At 44.0% G+C, this 23,979-nt stretch overlaps 1 protein-coding gene across 1 annotated transcript in view; it reads left to right on the top strand.

Annotated features, from left to right (window-relative positions):
* Positions 1-23,979, top strand: part of ENTPD7 (ectonucleoside triphosphate diphosphohydrolase 7) — a 121,389-nt gene that overhangs the window by 41,361 nt on the left and 56,049 nt on the right. The window contains exons 6-8 of the mRNA XM_078643547.1: positions 1,522-1,625; positions 13,276-13,335; positions 17,179-17,327. Coding sequence (XP_078499673.1) covers positions 1,522-1,625; positions 13,276-13,335; positions 17,179-17,327 — 313 coding nt within the window. The remainder of the gene's footprint in view (positions 1-1,521; positions 1,626-13,275; positions 13,336-17,178; positions 17,328-23,979) is intronic.

The raw sequence follows: 23,979 nt of genomic DNA, 5'->3' as shown, positions 1-23,979 counted from the left end.
CGCACTGTGTCTGCCCATGCAGGTATTCAGTCTAAATTCTGGACAGCCGTGTCCGTATGAGTTACTTCTTGCTGGGCATAGTTTGATGTTTAAACATGTGGGGTTGGAAGGGCCAAGAAAAAGAATCTCCTGGATTTTGCTCCACACCGGCCTGGGTAGGGTAGTCCCTAGGAGTTTAATTTCAAACTCTGTTGCTTGGGAATAAGAGGGTGGGAAAGTGGAATTTCTTATCTGCCTTTCCCACTTTTCTCACCTCAAGATTGTGTCTCTTTAGGTCTGTAGTGGGCGTTTTCGCAAATGCCCTGAAACTTGGAATTGACGAAGATCTAACCATAGTTCTTTGGAGTAGCTTGCACTGGAGAGTGAGGTCATGATCTATTTGGATTGGGGTGTGTGAGGTAATGAAACCAGTGGGCAATCTGTTTGGGGTGCCGTAGAATGATTTTCGATTAGGATTACTTGTTTGGTTCTAATCTGCAATGTAGGCGCCAAAACACTACATAAAAAATTAAGTAGTGGAGCCATTCTGAGGTGTCAAAGGCAACTGATGGCTTTTTTGCAGGTGACCACCTAAAATATGGTACAAATTGGATAATTACAAAAAGATGGAAGGGAAACTATGTGGGTGTTATATCATTATTCCTTACCGACTTTGCTGCTCTTTCTATAAAAGATGCCATACTGAACCTATTCACTAGAATGCAGAGCTAAACAAGGTATATTACATGTTTGGAGGCAAATATGATGGGACTTGCGGTGAAGAAATGGTGAATGTCCCAGAAACTGAACTACACACAAACGTATTGAAGCTCAAACCAGTAGTTCTAGCATCAAGGCATTACAAACATCCTACCAGAGGAAAGTGCTGCATGTTTGATGAATGCAACCATGTACTGCATGAACAAGTAAGAAGGCACAAAGTCTAGAGTGATATCAAAGATAGCACAAGAGATGCAGAGCTGGGAAATTGCCAGAGAAATGCACATTATTACAGAACATGTCCTGGAGGCGCGCAGCAGCACGCAAATACTCTGGTATCTCGATGCCTTTCATGAATGGGACTTAGACCAGGTAATTAAGCAGACATGACTTTTTCACCATTGATGGTTTCCTCAAATAGGTCCATTATGACTATGAAATGCCGCTCTTAGGTAACCAGTCAAGGAGAAATACTCCACTGATTAAAGGGTCTTTGCAGAACCTTTACACCCTGATACAAAGGATTGCACAGGTTGTGAATATTATTTTTATGTATGGCTTGCACTGTGAGCCACTATCATAAATGACCAGATCAAAACCTCTTATTCATTGCTGTGATGTAACACCTTTGGGGGGAAAAGTTGATATCCATATTTTACATTGTGGAATACGTATGTACAGGTGTTGTTTTATCTGTCTTGATGGTAATCGGGAACCACATCCAATCCCATTGCTCCACAAATGGACTGTCTTAAAGGTTTTGAAGACACTTCTTGCCAATACTGTAATGTGGAATATTCTTTTCTTTTTGTGTTTTTGCAGCCAGCAAAGTGCCATTCTACAAGATCTGCTGAAGGACATTCCACTGGAGTTTGATTTCATCTTTTCAGAATCACATGCCGAGGTGATATCTGGGAAACAAGAAGGTATAAAATGTACTGTTGCTGCAAAACAATTGGGGATATCATATTTTTTTCTGAGAAAAGGAAATAACCAGGGATTTTCTAATGGTGCAAATAATTTCGGATTTATCAGGGACCTATTGCATGTTGTAAACGCTGTTTCCCGAATCCAGGTCACTAAATGATGGCTTTGGACCTCAGGACACCTTCTTTCATATAACCATCTTGCAGTCCTACAGATGCTACTTGCAATTCATGGTGGGCCACTAGCATTTTCAGTTTTCTGTGCTCCCCTTTGGCTTCACCAGTGTCCCTCCCTTGTTCACCAAATTGACAGTGGTGGTCCCAGCACACCTTCGGAATTTGGGGATTCCAATTTTCCCCTACGGCCAGGCTGTTGAAGGCAGGCTCACCATAGTCCGTTATAGACCATCTCTAGAAGAGAAACCTCACAACATCATTTGGATTCAGTATCAAGTTGTCAAAGTCAAACCTCCCTTTCACTGGGGCCATCCTGGAAACAATGCAGTTTTAAGCCTTTCCTCCACCATAAGTCCTGGACTCCCAGACTATGATCCAGATGTAGTAGCTCCAGTTCTGGATCTTGGTGATTGTGGCACTGAGGCTTCTATGTCTCTTGGCAACCTTCTCTTTGACTATACCATGTGGCATATGTGAGCTCTGCAGTGAAACCTGAAGTGTCAGTGGGCCCAGCACCAGGGCATCTTTCGCATTCCATCCAGGTTTTGGAGGAGACACCACAAGACCCGCAATGGTGGCTCAGCCACAATTGGACTGGCAGCTGACCTGTCTGCCTGCCCTATCCAAAGCTGGCAGTGGTGATGAACGTGTCACTGCTGGAATGGATAAGTCATCCCGGCGGATACTAGGAAAACAGTAGTTACATCTCTTATCCAATCCAAATTGGACTACTGCAATGGGCTATATTTGAATGCCCAGAAGCAGTGTCTAAAGAAGCTCCAGATGGTGCAAAACTATGCGGCACGTCTACTGCTTAATCTTCCCAGGCATAAAACTGTATCCAATGAAATCCGTAATTTGCACTGGCTTCAGGTACTTCAGCGCATTAAATTCAAGGCGCTGTGTCTTGCCTACAAGGCCTTGAATCGTACAGGTCCTGCTTTTCGTCAGAATCTTTTCGTGTGGTACCAACCAACTAGAGGTCTTTGGTCGACAGGAGCAAGACTTCTGTCAGTGCCTAGAATTCGGACTTCACATTGGGGTGGCCGTTGTTTTCATTACGGAACATCTAAACTTTGGAATTCTCTTCCACTTGAGCTTAGGAACGCCAGCTACTTAACTGGCTTTCGAAGAAACTTAAAAACCTGGCTGTTCCAGGGCTAAGCGCACAGCAGGGTTATTGTAGTCCTTAGCGCCAAGACACCATTGGGTATTTGTGCGCTTTTATAAATCTCATTAACATTAACATCTAGGGGTGGTGGTGCTCCGAGGAGTCTGGTCGTCGACGGAGACCCTTCTCCGCTTCAAGCTGTAGGAGTTGTGGGCCATTCACCTAACTCGCATGTGGTACTGCAAGATGCCAGGTGGGGTGGTGTCCTGTGATAAGAGGCACGTCATCTCGGGATGACTGAAGAGTCAGGGCATTTACCTGATCTTAAACCACCTGGTGGGATCTTTCAACGCCAGGGTGGACAAACTCAGCCAGCGACGCGTGCAATATCACGAAAAGCGGTTACACCTCGTAATGTCGTTGGACATTTTACAGCAGTGTAGAGAGCCCCCCTAGATCTTTTCGCTACAGTCAAACACATTTTCCAGGTTGCAGTAACTTTGGCTCATTACATGAGTGATCTCCAAGCGCTCTTAGTGCAACCACCTTACACCACCTTTTATAGGTCTCGCCTATTCCATTCCGCAGGAATGAATATGCGAGTCTAATGCCGCGAAACCACAGCTAAACCAAGACTTAAACCCAAGGCTCTCAAAAAGCGGATTTCCAACAGTTCACGAGAATCACGTGACCACAAGCAGGCGCATTTCACCACATCAAAGCCCCAGCCTCCCTCCCACAGGCTTCCTCAGCGCGCTTGCCATTTGCTCCCCAATCTGCCTGCCTCGCTTAATTGTATCAGACCCGACACTTATTCACGGCCGGCCATGCTTCAGCGTGGTGCCTCCTCCAGCAGCTCTTCAAAGCCATTTCTCCTCCCCTAATTATTCACGGCCGGCCGTGTCTCGCATTTATCCTCCCCCCCCCCCCCCCCCACACTAATTATTCACCCCTGCTGTTGACCCATCTCCTAGAATCTCACAATTTAGAGAAACAAGCTTGTTTTTTTTTTTTATTATTTCATTTCGCCAATGCTTGCTTTCACGAGTCACTTTTAGGGCCGACGCGACAACCCGCCCCCCCCCTCCCTCCTTCTCTCCTCTTCCTCGCACAACTCGCGTTCATTTACACTCCCTTCTCTTGCCTTCTGACTAAGCTCCCCTTAGCAATTCAGTGCAGTGGGGGATGGAGCTCTGACCGCAATCATATGCCCAGTGTGTATTAGTACATAAAGTGCTTTGATGGGCTTGTCCGAGCTACAGACACTTTAGATTGATTATCAACTGCTATGAGATGACACCAGGCTGGTCGTGCACGACAGAGTGCCGCTTCTGTGTCTCAAGCACGGACGGGGTGGGGGCGGGTGAATTTGGTTTTACTACAAAGTAAAAAAAAAAAATAGAAAACGTCTGCGCTTGTCAAACAGGAATGCCACAGGAACACAACTTTGCCTAGCTCGTAAATCATTCATTTAATGCATCCTCTTTGATAGAGTTAGCTCAAGAAACAAGTTTTATGTTTATTTTTTATGGAACATTTACCATGTGTTTTTCGGGATTGATTTTTTCACCAAGTGGCATTTAACCATCTAACCCCCTTATCCTCCTAAATGAAGGTGTAGTGACTGAGAAGAGAAGAGGGTGGCTTTACGGCTTAAAATACTCACTGCCTCTGTTTATGGTAACATGAGCTCTGCTGCTGAAAGCCTGGAAGCCCTGCCCATACACCCTCTTCTGCCCTAGGCTGGAGGTGTCACCCCCGCACCCCAAGGCCGGTGTTAAGATGTATTACTAGCCAGGCTTCCCAAAACCGAGATTAGCGCCTGGGCTGCTGAACCACTCTCTCTCCCCCCTCCCCCCCCGGATCTGGGGCACAGCACTCCCCTATCTTTAGTTTCTGAAGTATGAAGGTTGGTGTTTGTTTAGCTCTGCCCTGAGCTCAGCTTTTGTTCATTTTGAGTAGGGGGGCACATGCTGCCTGGCCCGGGGGCAGGGCCACTGTTATGGGCTGTCTAGTAGCCCACTTAGTGCCACTGGTTACAAGACTGGTCCATTAGTAGAATTGATTAATGAACAGGAGTGTTGCCACCACAGCTGGACTGGCTCATGGCCTGATTATTAACAGCTACGCCAATCACCTCACTTATAGGCGCGGGGAGTCTCATACCGCGTTGCACGATGTACACCTTGGAGTATAGCCCTCCCCTTGCTTCCCCCGCAGCCTGGGTGGCGTTATTGATAGTGTCAATATTGTATTGTACTGTAATTGCATTTATATAGCGCTTACTACCCCTGACGAGACAACAAAGCACTTTTTCGGCAAGTAGCACGCTACTCCGGAACCCATATCACACGCAGGAATCCTTTTGATGAACTGTAAAAGGCTAATTCAGCCTTCCCAAACATGGAACACGTTATTTGCAGGTGGTACCAAGATCTCACCAGGTGGTTCACCCCCACTGATATGCTCTCGACCCCCAGATAGGGAGTGAAGCTAGAGTGCTAGTTTCAAAGTCTCTGGTGTTTACATTCAGGAGAGCTTGGTTTCAAGTCCCCAGTCTGACAGTAACAATATCATGTTGGCATTTCCATGCTCCTTGCTTAAGTAGCAGTGCACTGAGATTAAGTTTCTTGTTTCAAAGTCTGCCTTCCTAGCAAAATAAATGCAGATAATACCTTCTCATGTGTCGTCAATCATGTTTAAAAAGTGCTGTGAATCACTGCAAAGCGGGGTTGTGAACACTTCACAATAACAAGAGCCACATCAGTAAACAGATGTGTCAACGGCAGGCTGGTTTGCACTGTTGCTGGACATTTTTACCCTGAAGTTGAGCAATTCTGCACCAGTTTTGAAGTTGCACCAGGTTTGCACTTTTATTCTGCTATAAAAGCACAGTTAAAAAATACAACACACCATTTTTAAAAGCTCATAAAAAGTGTACAAATATAAAATCACAAAATATCTCAGTTGAACCCACCCCAGCATGTAATGCTCATTATATGTCCATGCCTCTTCCTTATGGCAGGTGCACTTTTAATAAATAATAATCACAGCATCGAAAGTATGGGGGTATCCAACGTTTGTAATCTATTCAAGCTGTCATGTGCTGCCTACAATTGGTTGCACAAAGAACAGGAACCAAGAAACACCTTCTGTGCTAAGAATACATGCTAAAACACAACATAAAGTGCAACGCGCTTGGTTTAGGGACAGAATCACAGGGACAGTTAGGGAGGTTAACAAACCAGGTATCCTGGGAAGGATAGGCTTTAAGAAAATGAATTCAATTAAAGCGAAACCTGATGAGATAAAATCTATTCCTCTCATTTTGAAACTAGTGTGAGGTAACGCTCCAGGCCTCGTGAAGGGTTAATAGACACATTGGTTAGAGCTGTCTGGGATTGATAAAAATCCCTCTGGCGACTTTCTATTCTCCACTTATGGAACAACTCTTTAACTAAGGGTTTGCCACCCCTTGTATTAGTTTCTGGGTTTACAAAATACCCTTCAGTTCCCAAATTCAAAAAACAGATTTTACATAATTCAGCCAGGGATGGACCCGGTATTATCCAAACAGATACAGTCTTGTATAAGCTCACTCATAAGGGGAGCTTCCAGGATCGACCAAACTCTCAGCCAAAGTAGTCATTTTAATTCTGCCCCCTATATAGTTTGCTCCGAGTTCCAAATGGCAAGCATGAGTAGAGAGGGTCTGTAGAGAAGGTCTCAAGGCCAGTGCCTTTTTTTTTATTATTAAATACATATTATGTCACCTATAAATATGTTATTTACTAAGAGAATCTCTCTCATTTACCTTGTACAAAACTGTGTCTTGCTATATAAAGTATTCCTGTTGGTTCCTTCCTACCAAGTCAAAGAAACTTAATTGTTCAACACAAAATGCCAGTTCTAAATAACCCAACTGATGAACCGTCCATGCCTAAGTGAGACATTTATTTTGAAAGAACGCTTTCAGACATGAACAGTAGCAGTGTGCTAAAGGCTTTCTTCTGTGTGACTGACTCTTCCCCAGCCCGGCTGGACTCCCAGATTCCCTGGCCTGAAAGGAATTCTCCCCAACAGTCCTTTGAACGCCTGACATAACTGCATCTCTGTCACCCCATATGCCCTTCACTGATATGAGTGTTCAATAAATAAGTCCGGCAGCAAACATTCCATTCCACTCATTTGTACCTTTTTGTAACTAAGAGTGATTCATTTCGGTCACAGGCACACACACCGGTCTACTCACAAGGGTACACCCGCCAGCAATCACATTTAGGTTCTTAGCAGGCGATATCACATGTTCCATGGATTTCCAGTTGCCCGGGATTGTTCAAGATGTCAAACTCACCCTCACACCCCCTCACCCCCCTCTCACCCTCACACACCCTCGCCCACCCTCACCCTCACACACCCTCAGCCTCACACACACTCACCCTCACCAGCATAGCAAAACACAGCATAGCATAACAAAACACAACAAAACATAGCATAGCAAAATAAAATATAGCAAAAAAAATAGCATAGCATAACAAAACACACCAAAACATAGCATAGTATAACAAAACAGCATAACAAAACAAAGCATAACATAAAGTATAGCAAAACCAAACATAGCATAGTATAACAAAGCTTAGCATAGCATAACAAAACATAGCATAACAAAGCATAGCATAGCATAACAAAACATAGCATAGCATAACAAAGCACAGCATAGCAAAACACAACACAACAAAACATAGCATAGCATTACAAAACACAACAAAGCATAGCATAAAGCACAGCATAGCAAAACACAACAAAACATAGCATAACAAAACAAAGCATAGGATAGCAAAACAAAACATAGCATAACAAAACAAAGCATAGGATAGCAAAACAAAACCTAGCATAACAAAACACATAGCATAACAAAACATAGGAAAACACAACAAAACATAGCATGGCTTAACACAACAAAACATAGCATAGCATAACAAAACATAGCATAGCAAAACAAAACATAGCATAATAAAACACAACAAAACATAGCATAACAAAACATAGCATAAAAAGCATAGCATAATAAAACATAGCATAGCATAGCATAACAAATCAAAGCATAGGATAGCAAAACATAGCATAGCAAAACAAAACATAGGATAGCAAAACAAAACATAGCATAGCATACAGCATCACTCAGCACCACCATAGCATCATTTCAGGCAAATCCAACATCACTATGCGCTGCCACAGCATCACTGAACGCCACAGCATCACATGATTTCCATCACAACATCACTCAGCGCCACCACAGCATCAATCTGTGCAACCATTCAACAACAACTGGTTCAAATTTGTTCTCTCAATGTTTCAAGCTTTATTACAAATGTAACAAAAAGATGTTAATATTTCACTTCTGTTCTTGGCTTTTCGTCAAAATAAAATACACTGAACATAATCTTCACAAATGTTATTTACAAAAGTTTAAGCTATTGTCATTATAAATTACAATAACTTTTATTTAAGTATTAATTATTAAAAACCATTGTTATTTGTAATAGCAATACATGTAAGTCACGTAAATACAACACATATTGCATTACAAATGCTATAGGTGTCACCTTTGCGAAAGTTATAACCAGTGTTCCCGCTAACCTGCGCGGCTGCGCGGCCGCCCACCGTTAAGGTACAGAGCGCGCAGTGTCCCCTGTGAAACGCGCACAAGTTCTCGCCGCTGCCCGCTTTTAAAACGCGAGCGGCGAAAAACGGCAGTTTACTGGTTGCCTGAGGCCTTTGTGAAAGTATTCCTGTTAATCACAGCGCCCGTCACGCGCTGCAATTATCAGGAATACTTTCACAAATGCCCACAATCAGCCCGCAGTCTCTCGCAATTGAGAAAAGACATATAGCAAGTCCAAAAGCATGACGTGTGCTTTGTGCTTTAGACTTGCTTCAATTCTTTTCTAAATAGAGCGCAGCTGGGTGCTGATTATGGGCCATTGTGATATTCCTGTTAATTGCAGCGCATGATGGGTGCTTTGATTAACAGGAATCCTTTCACAAGGATTGCTCCCATCCGTCTGTCTTTTCATCTAATCCATCCATCCTTCCTTTACAATTCCATCCATCATTTCACCCACCTTTTATCAATCACCCAGCCTTTCACCCTTCCATCCAGGTTTCCATCCATCTATCCAAACATTCATCCTTCAATCCATTCTTACGTGCACCCACCCATGCAAAAATAACTTTACTCTTCCATCTCTCAAACCTTTCACCTTTGTATCCATTCTTTTATTGACCTCTCCTTCATGTCGCAGTTTCTTCCTTCTTTTCATATTTCATATATTTCATTCTTCCTTTCTGCCCTCCCTTTCTCTTTCCCTCTGTTTTCCTAATTCTTTCTCCATCTGTTATGGTTTCTACCCTGCATTTAAAAAAGGATTGCGGCAAGTTTTTAGATGCAAACTCAACCCAAAAGTATTGGAGCACTTTACATGATTTATTATTATTATATTTTTTAGTATGCATGGGGAGATTAATTGATTTGCCCAGAATCACAGGATGTTAGGCTGACCCGAGACTAAAAACCCATCTCCGAAATCGATAGCTCGAGCATTAGCCACAACCCCAACCGCAAGAGCGGAAGCATTTTCAATATTATATACAACTTGATGCAAAAAACAACCATGGACAAAGCCAATAGTCTTGACTTCTTGTAGGTGTAATGTTACTTGTCTTGTATATCTGGATGCAATGACAAAAGCAGCAATATATCAGTAGGGTGGCACACTATGCGATGCACATATTTTTATTGTAATTGCTTTTAAGCCACACCCTTATTTGCATTGGTTACGCCCCTTTGAAAGATCAACGAGTATTGTCATCTAACTCAAAGCCCTGGTCTACACACGCAGTCAGGTTCTTGGCGCACATAGCCTTGGCTGCAGCGCACACAGACCTTACTCTGCTGCACACAGAGGAAAATAATTAGAGGGAACATTGGTTATAACTATTGGCATTGTAAATGACAAAGATATTAATTTAGCTATTTAAAAAAACAACATAAATAAAAAATTTGTCATTTACAATACCAATAGCTCAAACTTTCCTAATGCGAGACCTATTGCATTGCAAATGCTTGTTTTAATATAAAGTGGTGTGTAGGACCAGTGGAGCCTTTTTTGGCAAGTCAATACGGCTTTTCACATGGGCAATTGATCACACTCCATGTTCTTTGTTCCACCGCACCCCTCGAAGGAGGAGGAGTGACTCTTTTGGTAGGATCCTGGAAGAGTTTTGAGTTTCTACCTCAATCACACCAAAGACCATTGGGTAGACGATCAGCTTTTTGTGGGTTTCTCTGGTGCAAAGAAAGGCAAGGTGGTGCCGAAAAGGACTCTGCCAAGGTGGATAGTCCTCTGCATTAAAATCTGCTACGCACTGCTGAAGAAGCAGCCTCTGGAAGGACTGAAGGCCTATTCCACAATCATGGACAGAGTAAAAGAAGAAACTGGCCTCGACATGCAGGGGTGTTGCTGACTAGCAGCTTCATCATCACTTCTAGGGCAGAACGAAGTCTGCGCGGATCAGAACTGTCCCACCTACTACCATCACTGAAACACGTTTGTTCAGAGGAGCGAGTTGAAATGTCTGAATCCATTTCAGTTCTGTCTTTCCAACATTCTCTGCTTCTACTTTCCCTTTTCTAGCAAGACTTATTTGGCTGCTCCATCCGCTTTCATGTGTTGTCCTAACCAACCACTAGTGGTGCGTTTTGTGAACAGTTTATTTTACTTGTTTCCTCCCACTCATTTATTCTTCAGCTAAACTTGATTTTTGTGTTAACATTCCACATGGCATCCCCACTCAAGCTGATTCACGGTTGCCTGGTTGAATATGAAAACTCTCTTCCTAGAGACAGTGGTTGTCCAATAGGTTTGGCGAAATCTAGGCCCTCTCAGTACAACCACCTTTCAAGATTTTCTACCAGTGTCTTACTACATTGACCATACGTGATCGAACAGAGTGGGTGATCAGCTCTTTGTGGGCTTCACCAGAGCCAAGAGAGACAAAGCAATGAACAAGTGCACCATTTCATAATAGGTTGTATCTTCTGATTATTTGTTTTAAGATATCCTATGCCACAGCTAACAAAAACCCTCCGGCTGGCATTTGGATCCACTACCTCAGGGCCATGGCTACTTCTACGGCTGTTACAAGAGGTGTTTACTGTTAGACATCTGCCGTGTGGCCACATGGTCATATTTGCACAATTGTTTTAAGCTTTATATCCTTGCTGCCTGACTCTCCGTGAAGGGTGTTTTGCCAGGTCTGTGTTGCTTTACACTCTTGTTTAGTTTTGCTGCCCAAAACAATTTCCAGCAGGGAGCTTTATTGTGGAGGTATGCATTCACTGAAAGGAGCTTGTGGGCCCGTTTCCAGGCAATGAGCATGGCAGTCAGCATGGGATTTGGGTTCGCAGTGGGGCCAGGGAGATAAAGGGCCAACCGCCCGGCAAGCCGTCATGGAGGCTGCGTTGTGTTGCGACCCACAACAGTGGGTTCTGGACCTGGGGGGTGCATGTACACCAGTTTTGCCAAATGTAATGCTAGATAGTAATGTTCTACTGACTGCAGGTCCAAGCCCCTGCGGACATATGGGCTATAAGCTTTCGGATCACCAGATGGAGTCTTGTCGGATCCCAAATGAAGGACCTGATGTTTTTGTCTATCAGACGAAGGGCCTCGGGGGCATCAATTGGGGGAGTATCCCTGGCATGTAAGTGAAACTGGGCAGGGTGGCCATTTTCAACGCTTGCGTCCAGCCCCAGAGAGAGAGATTCAGGTGGGACCAGTTCACAAAGTGCAATCACATTTGTTCCATAAGTGGGTTCAAGTTGTCCACCACCATGCAATTATTGAAGTTCACAGTTGTCCTTCTGTTGTTAACATAATTCCATACATTTGACACTAGTCACATGAATTTCTCAAAGAGCTCATGTTGAGTGAGCTGCAAGCCATACTGCTGAGAATGAGACCCCCACACCTCCTGTCAGTCACCATTCAGTTCTAATAGTTTAAATGGAACGGTTATGATTCGCCAAACCCTATAGGTAGCATTTGTATAGCTCCTTTTCAGCTTAAACCACAGAATTAGGGAATCCGCTGCATAGGAAGAATATACCCGGGCCACTTTTAAATCTTGCTGCCAGAGTTGCCCTCCATTTTTGAAAGGACAGTGGCTATACTGATTTAGAAGAATTTGTCCTTCATGCAATGCTGCTCTATGTAATGCCATTGCTCTTTTACATTTGGTCTAACCCTCCCCATTAGCCTTGAGATGCTTCGTACTGCTTCACACCCAATGTATCTCTCAAAGGTGACGCAAAGGTCTCTTGAGCCACTACGGAGAGACACTTCTGAGTACATGTGTGCGCTCTATAAGTGCTGCAGAGGTGTTCATTGATGCCAGGGTGCAGTTGACGCCAGTGAATAGCTTTGTGTTGATTCCCTGGTATCTTAATGTATGGCGATTCTGCATTTGCTACTTTTTGCACGATTGCCACACAATGACCTTCATGTTTCTGAACAGGAAAGCGAGGCTTTGCTAGGTCAAAATAACCAAAGTTATGTGGTAGTGAACATTGTCCTAAATAGTGGCAACATAGATATTTAAACATTTTCTCTATCTGGTGAAGAAATTGTGCCCTCCAAACCTGCTGTGATTAACAAATAGTTGTTACCCCTTCTCCTCTTACAAGCCCACCAGATATCTCTGATCAGCCTTCAAAAACCCATCCAGATGTTCTATAGAATCCCTTCACACACAAAGCACCACACTCTGGAACAGCCTCCCGTCACACCTACATAAGAAAACTGAATCTCTCAAATAAAATCTGGGACCGAAAAGAGGCTTGTCAACACCTGCATACACAATGTAATTTCCATGCTTCTGGATCTGGTTCCATTCACCACTGTGTCTTCAATTTTAACCATTTATCTTCCCTCCAACAGATGTAGTGATCCGAAACAGGCGTAAGCACTAGCCAAAATATTAATAATAATAAATAAAATGTGTAATAATGTTCCTGGAGGAGCAATGAGATGGTGACTTTCAATCATTTTCAAAATGTGCACTTTCAGGCTGTCGTGACACAGACCTTAAGGGCCGTCTAACACTTCACCAAGATTTGAGTTAATGAACCCTGACGGTTCTGGAATATGGTGTAACTGTGAGCACTGGAAAGTTGATATTTTTATGTAATTGTTTTAATCCTGGAATATCGTTCATATGACCGGCATTATTGGAGAGCTACTGACTAAGACACTTTGAATGTCACTTGAGTCTCAATTTGTGTCCTGTTATTATTTTCAGGTGTGTATGCGTGGATCAGCATCAACTTTGTCTTGGGGCGGTTTGATCACATTGAGGATGGTAAGTAACAGTGGTGGAGTTGAATATATTGCCTCTTGTGCAGCATATTCTAGATACGTTAGATGTAGTTTTTGCCAATCCATGGTTGGGGGCTCATGTGAGTGTGTCTGCTTCTTTATCTTTTTTGCATCGTAAGTTCTCTATCTTAATGCAGGCTTTTCACACTTTGGCAAAGGACATCTTCAATCCATAGACCTACCAGCCTGTATATCTTAATATAATATGATCAATCTTGCAGATGTCCGCCTTTCAGTGTAGTTTTATTAACCACTTTGACGCTGATGACGAGCTCAGCTCGTCATGAGGTACACCTCTCGTCATCAACCGCGGGATTCCGCAATCTTCAGCGCACAGCGGTAAAACGCTTAGTGCGGATGCGGTTAACATTATATTCCTTTCTTTTTGCTTTTCCTCTCAAAATTACTTTGAAACAATCTCAGAATGATTTGCTCTGCATGTAATTATTTGAACACAGAAGATTTGTGTGAATTCCTCAATAGTAGCAAACACAACTCTCCAATCAAATAAACTGTTTGTTGACCCTGCAATGTAACCTGACATAAGATAAGTTCCTCCCAGGACAAAAGATTTACATCCTCTTCTTTATCTCTGCGTCATCTTTCATTACCTGGGAACAAACCTGCCCAGTTGTTTGTTGCACATTAGATTGCTGCTTGTTTTTCACAATGTTCCGATTGCCAGATGGCACCTATACCAGAAGATCTGCGTATGCATTCAATCAATATACCTTAGGTGGGACATTCCAGAAGTATCTCCAAAGTGGGGAAGTCTTCAGAGCACCCACATAGGCTTCAACCCATTCTTTTGTAACATTATCATCTTACATCCTCAGGCGGTGCTCCCTTCCTTAATAGTCAGATTGTAATCATTCACCTGTTTTGGAGATAGTAGAGACCAGGAAAGATAAATATAAAATAGTTCAAGTATTTTGCTGGGCTCTGGTCGGATATCCACACCCACAGTGCTTACATTGATCAGCATAGGTGATTGGCTCTTCGATAAAACATCATCAGCCTCTGCCAGCGGAGGCTACACTCTGAAATGAACATGGTGTTGCTGTGTAAAGGGTTTCTAATATGATCCTCACACAAGTTTGCATTTGCAGCACTAAAAAAGGTAATCTTCCAGTGATTGGTAGCTTTTACAATGTAAAGCAACTGTACTGGCAACATTTCCATTTTAACTATCATCCTTGCGCTAACTAGTATCAGGTTCTGGGCTTTGTCAAATTGAAACTAGAAACTACAACCCTACAAGAGAAGGGAATGTGTGTCACCTGACTACAAGATAACCGGAGCGCTCGGCGTCTCTCAATAGCTACACAACATGTGACAGGCGGAGAATGCGGCCAGGGTAGGCTCAAACACCTGAATGAAACCAGAAAATGGCAAAAACCAGTGTCCCTAGTATAAAAATATATTTTCTTCAACTTCAATAGGTTAACTAGTATTTTAAAGACTCTTTAAAGTATTCAAACTAGATAATAAAGCTAGTCAAATTACATAAACCTGTGCATATTCTTTTCATATTAACACCCACAAAAACAGTGTTGTGATTCATAAGATGTCCCCAATCCAAGTGAATCACGGCAGAGAAACAACTAAAAAATCATCCTATTAATAATATGAACAACATTCTTCCATCAACTCAATCATATCGTACTAACATCCATACATCGGTCATACTCAACAAACCAACAATAACATTAGAACATAAAGTCAGGAGCCTCACATGAGATATATTGGCGATATCATGTACAGCTTGAAGTTTGGGTACAGCCTGTGGTGTTACATAAAGTTATTCAGACACAAGGTAACAAAAATACTGCAAAAGTTTAAATGTATGGGCTAGTGTCAACAGATAGCTACATATTTTGTTGAATCTGTCACATTAGTTCAATAAGCATTGCTTTTTGCGTGTCCATAGAGAGAGAGGATAATGGATCCGGCACATTAGAACCATATAATCATCTATCTTTTCTTTACATGTATCACTGCGAGGTTCCTGTCAAAGCGCAGTGCATAAGAGCGTTTCGGTGAAGGGCTAAAATGTAGCTGCCACCTTCTGCAGGGCACAAGCAAGTAGATATCCATGGGTGTACAGCATGGAGGGAATGAATGGAACAGGTAGGTGCCAGGCGAGTGACAAAATTCAGGACTTCAATAGCGACAATTAAGAAAACCTGAACATGCTGTCAATAAGCATGGAAGTGAGCGTCTGGAGTAGATTTGATCCAAAAACCAGATGATTAGAGCCGCAATACTGAAAAAGGGAAAAAAACTTAATAGAAGGGATATTGAGTCACCAGCTCCAGGCCAAAAGGATGTTGGCTCGACGGCAAAAGGTGAAGAAAAGAAATACACTGGCACCGGGTTCAGTGCTGGGTCCTCCGAAAGTGGATGGCGTTAGTGGTAGCGGGTCTGTCCAAGGGTGGGGGGACCCTTCTATAACGGTCGTGTGTGACTGATGCTGTCCAAGTGGCAGGGAGGTCAGGCCGTCGGGGAAAAGAAACTCCTCTCAGGAATCGGCATGGCTCTCCAGCTTCGGGAAGTCAGTTTCTAGATAATTGCACGCTTTGCCAAATTGAGCATGTAACAATGAAGCTTTCTCTCTTCCATGGCATACCCAATTCTCGTTCTCCATTAGCTAATTTTGGACATTTTAGCTGGACCTAAGTTTTTTTTTTGTTTTGTTAATTAAAGCAGCCATAGTGTATGATGGTATTGTGACTCAGTACATTTAATACTGAGAAGTTAAATGAGCTGCGGTTCATGTTTGCCAAAATTTGTCTTCGGTGTTGTTGAATGATAGATCCTGAGAAGCAGACATTATAAAAAGTAGTAATTTTTGCTCCTGTTGAGCTATAAGTTTTTTTTTTTTAACAGATTCTGTTAACGCATGAACACCAAGCTTTGGTTTAGGTTTTTGATCTCCCTGTCCCTCCGGATCTGTTACTCATGCTGTTCTCAAATCATGGGTCCCAGCTGCGCTTTCAAATGCGGTTTATGTACTTGCAAAGCGGCATATTACCACAGCTTTGGTGACGTCAAGCTTTGCTTCCAAGTACGCCTTTCGCTATATTGCCTGAATTTTGCTTTACAATATGCCTGCCCTATGGAATTGATCCTTGGTTCCTCGTGCTGGGTCCATAGTGCTTCATTGTTGACCTCCAGTGCTGCTGATGCATATGTTGGGAGAGTGTACTGCTGCTCATGCATGGACCCTGAAGATTGGCTCACTGTGCCATTGATTCCTCGGTTTTAAGCTTGTTTTTCAGTATCTCTGATGCATGGATGATAGATATACACCTATGAAGCTATGGGAACTATGGTAATTAAGGGCTTGTTTACAGTGTTAATGCAGGACTTTAATGGAATGATTTTTTAATCTCGATATGGTGCTAATTTGTCTGTCATTTATTGAATAACTGTAATTCAGTGTATGCGTGACGAAACCTGGATGAACAAAGGGGTAACTGTTAGCAACATTGTTTTAGATTTCAATTTAAAATAGTTAAATGCATATGAATGCAACAATCTTTGCTGAGTAAATGATCAACCATATTATTTGTTAAACTCACTGCATCCATAAACTTTTTTCTTGAGTAGCTGAGCAATTTTAACAGCCTTTCTCAGAGCACATGCCTGGTGTTTGAACATGCATCAGTTATCCTATGTCGTCACTCTCTGCACTGTGCCTTTACCTAAGGGTCTCTCCTGAGCTCCGGCATGTGGCACAGTCAGAGTAGAATCGCTAAGCCTTAAACATGAGTCCTCCTGCTTGTTCTTAGATAGTGACTAATTCCGATCTCTTTGGTTTCAGCGGGTGATGCTGTGGTTGCTGTCACAATAGGTACCGAGAAAGATGCTTTGATTCGGAGGCGGACAGTCGGAGTTCTAGATATGGGTGGAGGCTCTCTCCAGATTGCCTATGAGGTTCCAAGCTCCGTGACCTTCACATCTCCTCAACAGGTGTGTTTGTGGTAGATGTCCATGCTCTAGATGAGGTAGTGGTCCTAAAATACTCATGGTATTCACTCTCTTATATATTGTACTTTGCTTTTATATACCCCTGTAAAATTTCTCTCAATTACTAATTTTTTAGGTCGAGCCTAGCGCATCGTGCATGCGCTGCTCTAGGAGAGGGCCTCTTGGAATCACTCCAGACTTCCAAGAGACTTCTCCGTGTGGGTCGGACTCCTCCCACACATTCCATTGGCCTTTGCGTTTGGCTTTCAAAAATGAATGCACACAAATGGCCAAAGGTGGGGTTATGTCCCGCATTTTCTGAATTTTCGGGAGCGAGCGGAGCCAGCAGTGGCGCGCAGTGTGCCAGCTGCATTCCAGGATCGGGTTACTAATTAACCCAGCGCAGTCACTTTCACTTTCGTGACCGCGCTTGTTTTAATACGACAGCCTAATTTATAGGGTGCCACATACACTAGCTTTCTGATAGGGCTATTATAACTGTGAGGATTTGTTTGTTTCATGAATAGTATGGCTCTAATGCTATTGCGCAGCACAATAATAAGCAGACACTATGAAGCGGGGAGTGCCGAGGATGGAGTCAGGCTGCTCCACTCACGCCCTCCCGCTCGATTCAAACAGGGTATTTTCCTGCCGTTTTGTTAGTGCGACTGAAGGATTCTGTTACGGAGCTACGAGCCTGGTTATGGTGTCTTGAAGTGGGCAGCCAATAAGCTCCTTGCTTTATACTGCCTTCGTCCAATTGTAGTGCGCTTTGCTGAGGGTGAGCTTTACCCTCCTCGACAGTGTGAGAGCGGGCTCCATTTGTCTGGCTTAGCTGGTCGCCTGACTCCTCCGCCCACTCCACACGCTGCAGCTCTGAGCCCAGGGAACCGCGCCTAGACTAATCCGGGCCAGCCAGGCAAGAACCAGGGAGCTGGTGCATGATGCCCGAGTTCTGGGAGGACCCGTCTCTGTTGACCAAAGATAAGCTTAACAGTGAGCTGCTGGCCAACAGCGTGGCGCTGCCGGCCGGGGACCAGCGCAAGGACGTTGTATGTGCAGCTCTACCGCAAGCACCTAATGGTGCGCAACAAAGACAAGAGCCGCAACTTCTCCAGCAACCAAGAGAGGGAGGCCACGCCTGCCCGGGGCATGCCTAAAGTGAGCGCCTGATAATGGGAGTGCATATGTTGCCAGGGGGTTGATGTGGGCTCCGGGGAGTAGCACATAGTAAAGTCTTGACGATGAGGGCGAGAGGGAATTGAGTCTTTAAATAACAGATTGCACCATAGGGTGAGTGTATAGGGCCAGAATGGCTTCCTGTGTGCATATGGTTATCCTGGAATTGAAAAGGGTGATCAGCTACACAGCATTGGTCAATGCTGCTGGATTTAACAGTACTAAATAAATGCATAGTTTGTAGTGCAGCTCCGGCCATCAAAACACCCAGAGGGCGTGCTAATCAACCCAGCGCAGTTGTACTTTTTACTACACAGTGCAGAAGACCATCAGTTTTAATCCCGCCTTATGGTTTTTGGCTAGCCTAACGCTTGCCTTTACTTCAAGGCTTTTGCGTGTGTGCAGCTGCCCGCGGCTCAGCTGGTGCGCTTGTTAGTTTGCTCTGCTCTCATCCGATTCCCTCTATGCTGCACTGTGGCGGGCTTAGAAGCCTGCCCCTATCCTTCCAGGTTATTCCACGAGCTTTCATAGGCCTCTGCCCCACCTGCGCCTAGTATACACTGTATCCCCACTGGCTTCATAGGCCTTCCGCCCTGGCTAATACGACTGGCCCCATCTCTTCAGGAGCTTCTGTCTAGACCGCAAGCCATCCTAGGCCTCTGCCCTACCTGCGACCCTCAAACCCCGCAGCTTCACTGGTTCAACAGGATCTATAGCTTCCATTTTCCTTGATCCTCCCCCCTCTCATTCTCTCGCTTCTCTTGCTTTCTTCACGACCTGCACCCGCCACCCCCTCTCCACGCATGCACTCCGCCCCACACTCGTGGTTACTGTCCTGACTGTGGTTCCTCCATTTAGGCTCCACCAACGCCCCCGTCCTTCGTGTCACTGCCCTCCTTCCATTCCCAACCCTTACCCTCTCCCTTTCCTCCCTGTACAGCACCATTTTTAATGACAACCCGGTCCTGAAGATGATCCTGACCAAAGAGGATCAAAACGTTTTCGACCGTTCAGTGCAATAGATGGCACATCTCCCAGTATGGCTCTGTTAAATAATCAATAAAATCTTCCAAGATACCTGCATTACAATTCATTGTTCTGAGCCACATTGTTCACTTGATAAACTGTATATATTCAAGCACCTTCACACCATGCGCCGTTCCTGCTGATCACAGTTGTCACTTGCGTCGCCACTTCTTGTGTCACTTGCACACTTAGAGCATCAAGTCCAATTCGGTTTGTATACATCAATTCTTGTTCTTTAATTATACGATGCCATGAGCACGTTTCTAAAAACTATTAATTGAGTCTCCTTGTCTCTGTTCACGTAATGCTTGATGCATACATGTCTAATCGCCTTTCATAATAATACCAGTTGAGATATTGTTTGTTTATCCTCATTTATCCACACTGTTGCGGGCGGCGCTTTTTTGCCAAGGATTCCTTCTGACTCTCTCCTTCTCCACTGTCCTCCTCTTTTCCAACAACCCAGTTTTTTTCTTCCCTCCTCTTCCTCTCGTACGTGTCCTTCTCCTGACCCCGTCTTCTGTCCCGCTCTCCTCACCCCCTCTCTCCTCTATCACTGTCCCATGTTCTGCTCTTTTCTTCTCTTCCTCATGCCCACCCTCAACTACCCCCAAACTATACATCTCTATCATCTATCCTCCTTTCTCCTAACTCTCTGAGAATCCCCCTCTACCTATCAGCTGCTCCCCTTCTCTCTACTACCCACTCTCCTCTTTCCCTTTTCTCCTATGCGCTCACTCTTTTTCCCTACTGTCGTCATACAATGTGTAATAGCTAGGCATCTTAGAACCTAAAGCACTGATTACTGGTCAAAAATGTATGTAATATATATATAGACTATTTCAACATTTATCGAACAGGAAACAATACTTAGTGGATCCTAGGAGTTGGGAGGTCTTAATTACAGTTTGCAATTCATATTTTTGCTTGTGTGACTGAAAATGTAAACTAAATATATTTGATGGGTGTATGTTGTATGGGTGTGTGTGTGTATATGTGTGTATATGTATGTATATATATATATATATATATATATATATTACCTACTGGCCGCCAGTAGGTAGTTATAGTTAGGATTGTTTTCCATAGGGAAATGGCAACATTCTATTGGGAATAACTTTGGCGCCGGTTGAGGAATCTGCCTGAAATTTGCCTCGCGGCGCTCCGCTCCTTCCCTGAAAGTTTGGGGGGGATTCGTCAAGCGGGGGCCAAGATAAAAGGGGGGTCCCAAAACGTGTTTTTCCCATGTTAATTTCCATAGGGCGGTTGGACTCACTTTTAGCCCGAAAGGCTGAATGGTTTTCCACCAAACTTGGCAAAATTGTAGGGACTGGTAGCCCGATGTGCCTTTGCTATGTCTCAAGATATGTGCTCCAGTGGATTTTGAGTAATTTAGGTTAAAATAAATATATATCTATAGCAGCTTACCCGTGAGCTTACCTGTACGCTTACCTGTACGCTTACCGTACGCTTACCTGTACGCTTACCGTACGCTTACCGTACGCGTACCGTACGCGCACCTACGTGTACCGTACGCGTACCTCTAGTGCGCAAGCTGCATTCTGATTGGCTGCCAATGTCTGTCAACACTCCAAAACAGAAACTGTTGGCAGCCATCTTGTGCCTCGGTAGACTGAGGCACAGGAAAGCAGAAAAACAAACGTGTAGATCTCAGGGTAGAAGCATCCTGACCCCCTAGGCCTGCTGAGGGGGTCCCACAAGGACCCCCAAGGTCCAAAAAACAAAACAAAAAAATCGGAAAGTCGCGGGGTACGCACATACCTCACCCACACCCAAACACCCCACACACCAACACCCACACCTTGCACCCCCACACCCCCACCTACACCCACACACCCCACACCCCCAACCACACACACCTCACTTCCCCCCCACACAAACACACACACCTCACAGACACACCCCACACATCCCCCACACAAACCTCACCCCCCCACACACACACACACACACCTCTGACACACACCCCACACACACACCTCACACACGCACACCACACACACACCTCACCCACACACACACTCCCCACACACACCCACACACACCCACACCCCCCCCCACCCACACACACCCACACCCCCCCCACACACACCCACACACACACCCCACACACCCACCCACACATCCTACACACACACACACACACACACACACACCCACCCCCCCCCACACACACACACACACACACACACACACACACACCACACACACACTCATTATTATTTAATTTTTTTGAGGGGGTGCGCGCCCCGCTACACTTATCGGTACGCGTACCCTGGAGAAAAAAAGAAAGACCGAGGTTTTTTTTAAATGTAGCATTTTTATATAAATTGGAGGTAGTTCTGAAAAGAACAGTTTTTTTATTCTTATTGTTTTTTATTGGTTTTTTTAACTTTTTTTTACTTTTTTTGGCTTTTCTGAACAATTTTATATTTTTTTGTAGTTTTTCTGGGGTCAAACAAAACACAGGGAATTGCAAACAGCTCAACTGGAGCAAAAAAAAATAGAAAAAAATAAAAGTTGCTTGCTGCAGTGATGGTTGTCTGCAGCTCAATTGAGTAAAGTGATGCTTTGCTCACCATATGAAATTGTTTTGTGGCAATATTTGCAAACAAATTTAAAATTTGCAAACCTGGTTTGTACATTAGAGACCATCTCCCTAGCCTCTGCACCCGATAGAGTGGGTTGATTGGAGGCGCTTGAAGAAAAAGGATGGGGAGGGTTCTTGGTCAGTTCCCTGACCTCTGCTGCCGAAATAATTGTTCGGGTGCTTCCTCTGCATATGTCGAATCATAGTGTGGTTCCCAAAAGAATACTTCTTCTTTGGGTTTCCTCTTGACAGTTGTTGGCCACAGATGAGGCAAGTCACCTTAGCTGCATTCACCTTTTTTGCACCCCTTGGCATCTTGTAAAAGTTCCAAATAAAATGTTCCTTGGGTCTGTATGGGGGATTGTCCTCAGGCAGAAAGTCCCACTCCTCCTCCTCCTGTTCGTCCTCCTCTTCTTCTTGACCACCAATGTGGTCTTGTGGTGGTCCTTGTGGTGGTGGTGGAGGTGGTGGTGGTGCAGATGCACCTGCAGCTGCTACTAGTGAAGCCATTCTCACAGAATGAATGCAGGTCTTCTTCACTCAAACAACAAAGTGAAAATGAGGAAAAAAGGTGGGGTCTTTCATCATTTGGAAAACAAAACTGTTGTGAACCAATCAAAAGTGTTATTTTCAGGTCTCATGACCTGGGCTTTCTCATCATGTGGAAACCAAAAGTGTTCTGAACCAATCAAAAGTGTTATTTTCAGGTCACATGACCCGACGCGCTTACGCTACGCGCCCCGGTGCGTGCCCGGGGGCGCGCTCCGGGGCGGGCCCGTAGTCGCGCCCCGGGGCGCGTCCGGCGGCGCTTACGTTGCGCAATCGTATGCGCTCGGGTGCTTCCGGGTGCGCTTACGTTGTGCGTCATATGACGCATCACGCGGCTACGCGATACGTCACGATGTTGTTTTCGTTCGCGGGAATATCGCTAACGGGACGCTCACCGGTACGCGCCCCGGGGCGCGCCGAAGCACTGCGCTTACCGGTGAGCGCATCGATACGCGCCCCGGGAGCGCTCCGGGGCAAAAAAAAAATATTTATATATATACTATTACATAATTATACAATATAAAATTCGTTATAAAAAATATTACTTTTCATACCTATAGAGATTTGCTATTAAAAAACCATTGAAATTCACAGAAAAAACCATAGGTTTCACACCAGTTATAGTTAGCTGGAGATTTTACTCGCATAAAACCATTAAAATTCCCACGTTATAGTTAGTTGGACTCACTATAACTTGCGCGTGCAATGCACTGCTGATGACGTCACATATTACATCACTCATGACATGGTCAGTGACATCACTCATGACATCACTCATGACACCATCCTTGTGACACAGTGACAGACCTCCTTTCACTGTAATGTAACCCTTGAAACACATATTCAAAAATAGAAACTAAAATTTTCAAAAAAATTGAGATACCCATACCAGTTACAACAACCAATTCAATAATTCCACCATCTATATACACATCCACTCATTCACCAACAGTTCTATATCGTCACTCCTACATATACTCACTCATCATATGTAGTGATACACCTATACATCCTCTTACACACCGACAGTCATCCAAAAGATACTCTCACACATACTCACACATGTAAATAAACTACTGAACATCCATTTATTTGCATATACAGCTATACACACACAACCACCTTACTTCTAAGGAAACTTACACATACTTACTCTCTTAAACAATCACATATAGAAACACATACTTATTTAAACAGGAACTCTTACAATCTCATACTCTCACATATACTCACTTGCATACATCAATATTCACATACACTAGATTAAAACATATGTAGTTACTGATAAAG

This window comes from Lissotriton helveticus, chromosome 5_1 (genome assembly GCF_964261635.1).
Source record: "Lissotriton helveticus chromosome 5_1, aLisHel1.1, whole genome shotgun sequence".
In the NCBI taxonomy this organism is placed as follows: Eukaryota; Metazoa; Chordata; class Amphibia; order Caudata; family Salamandridae; genus Lissotriton; species Lissotriton helveticus.
This window is presented reverse-complemented; position numbering and strand designations above follow the sequence as displayed.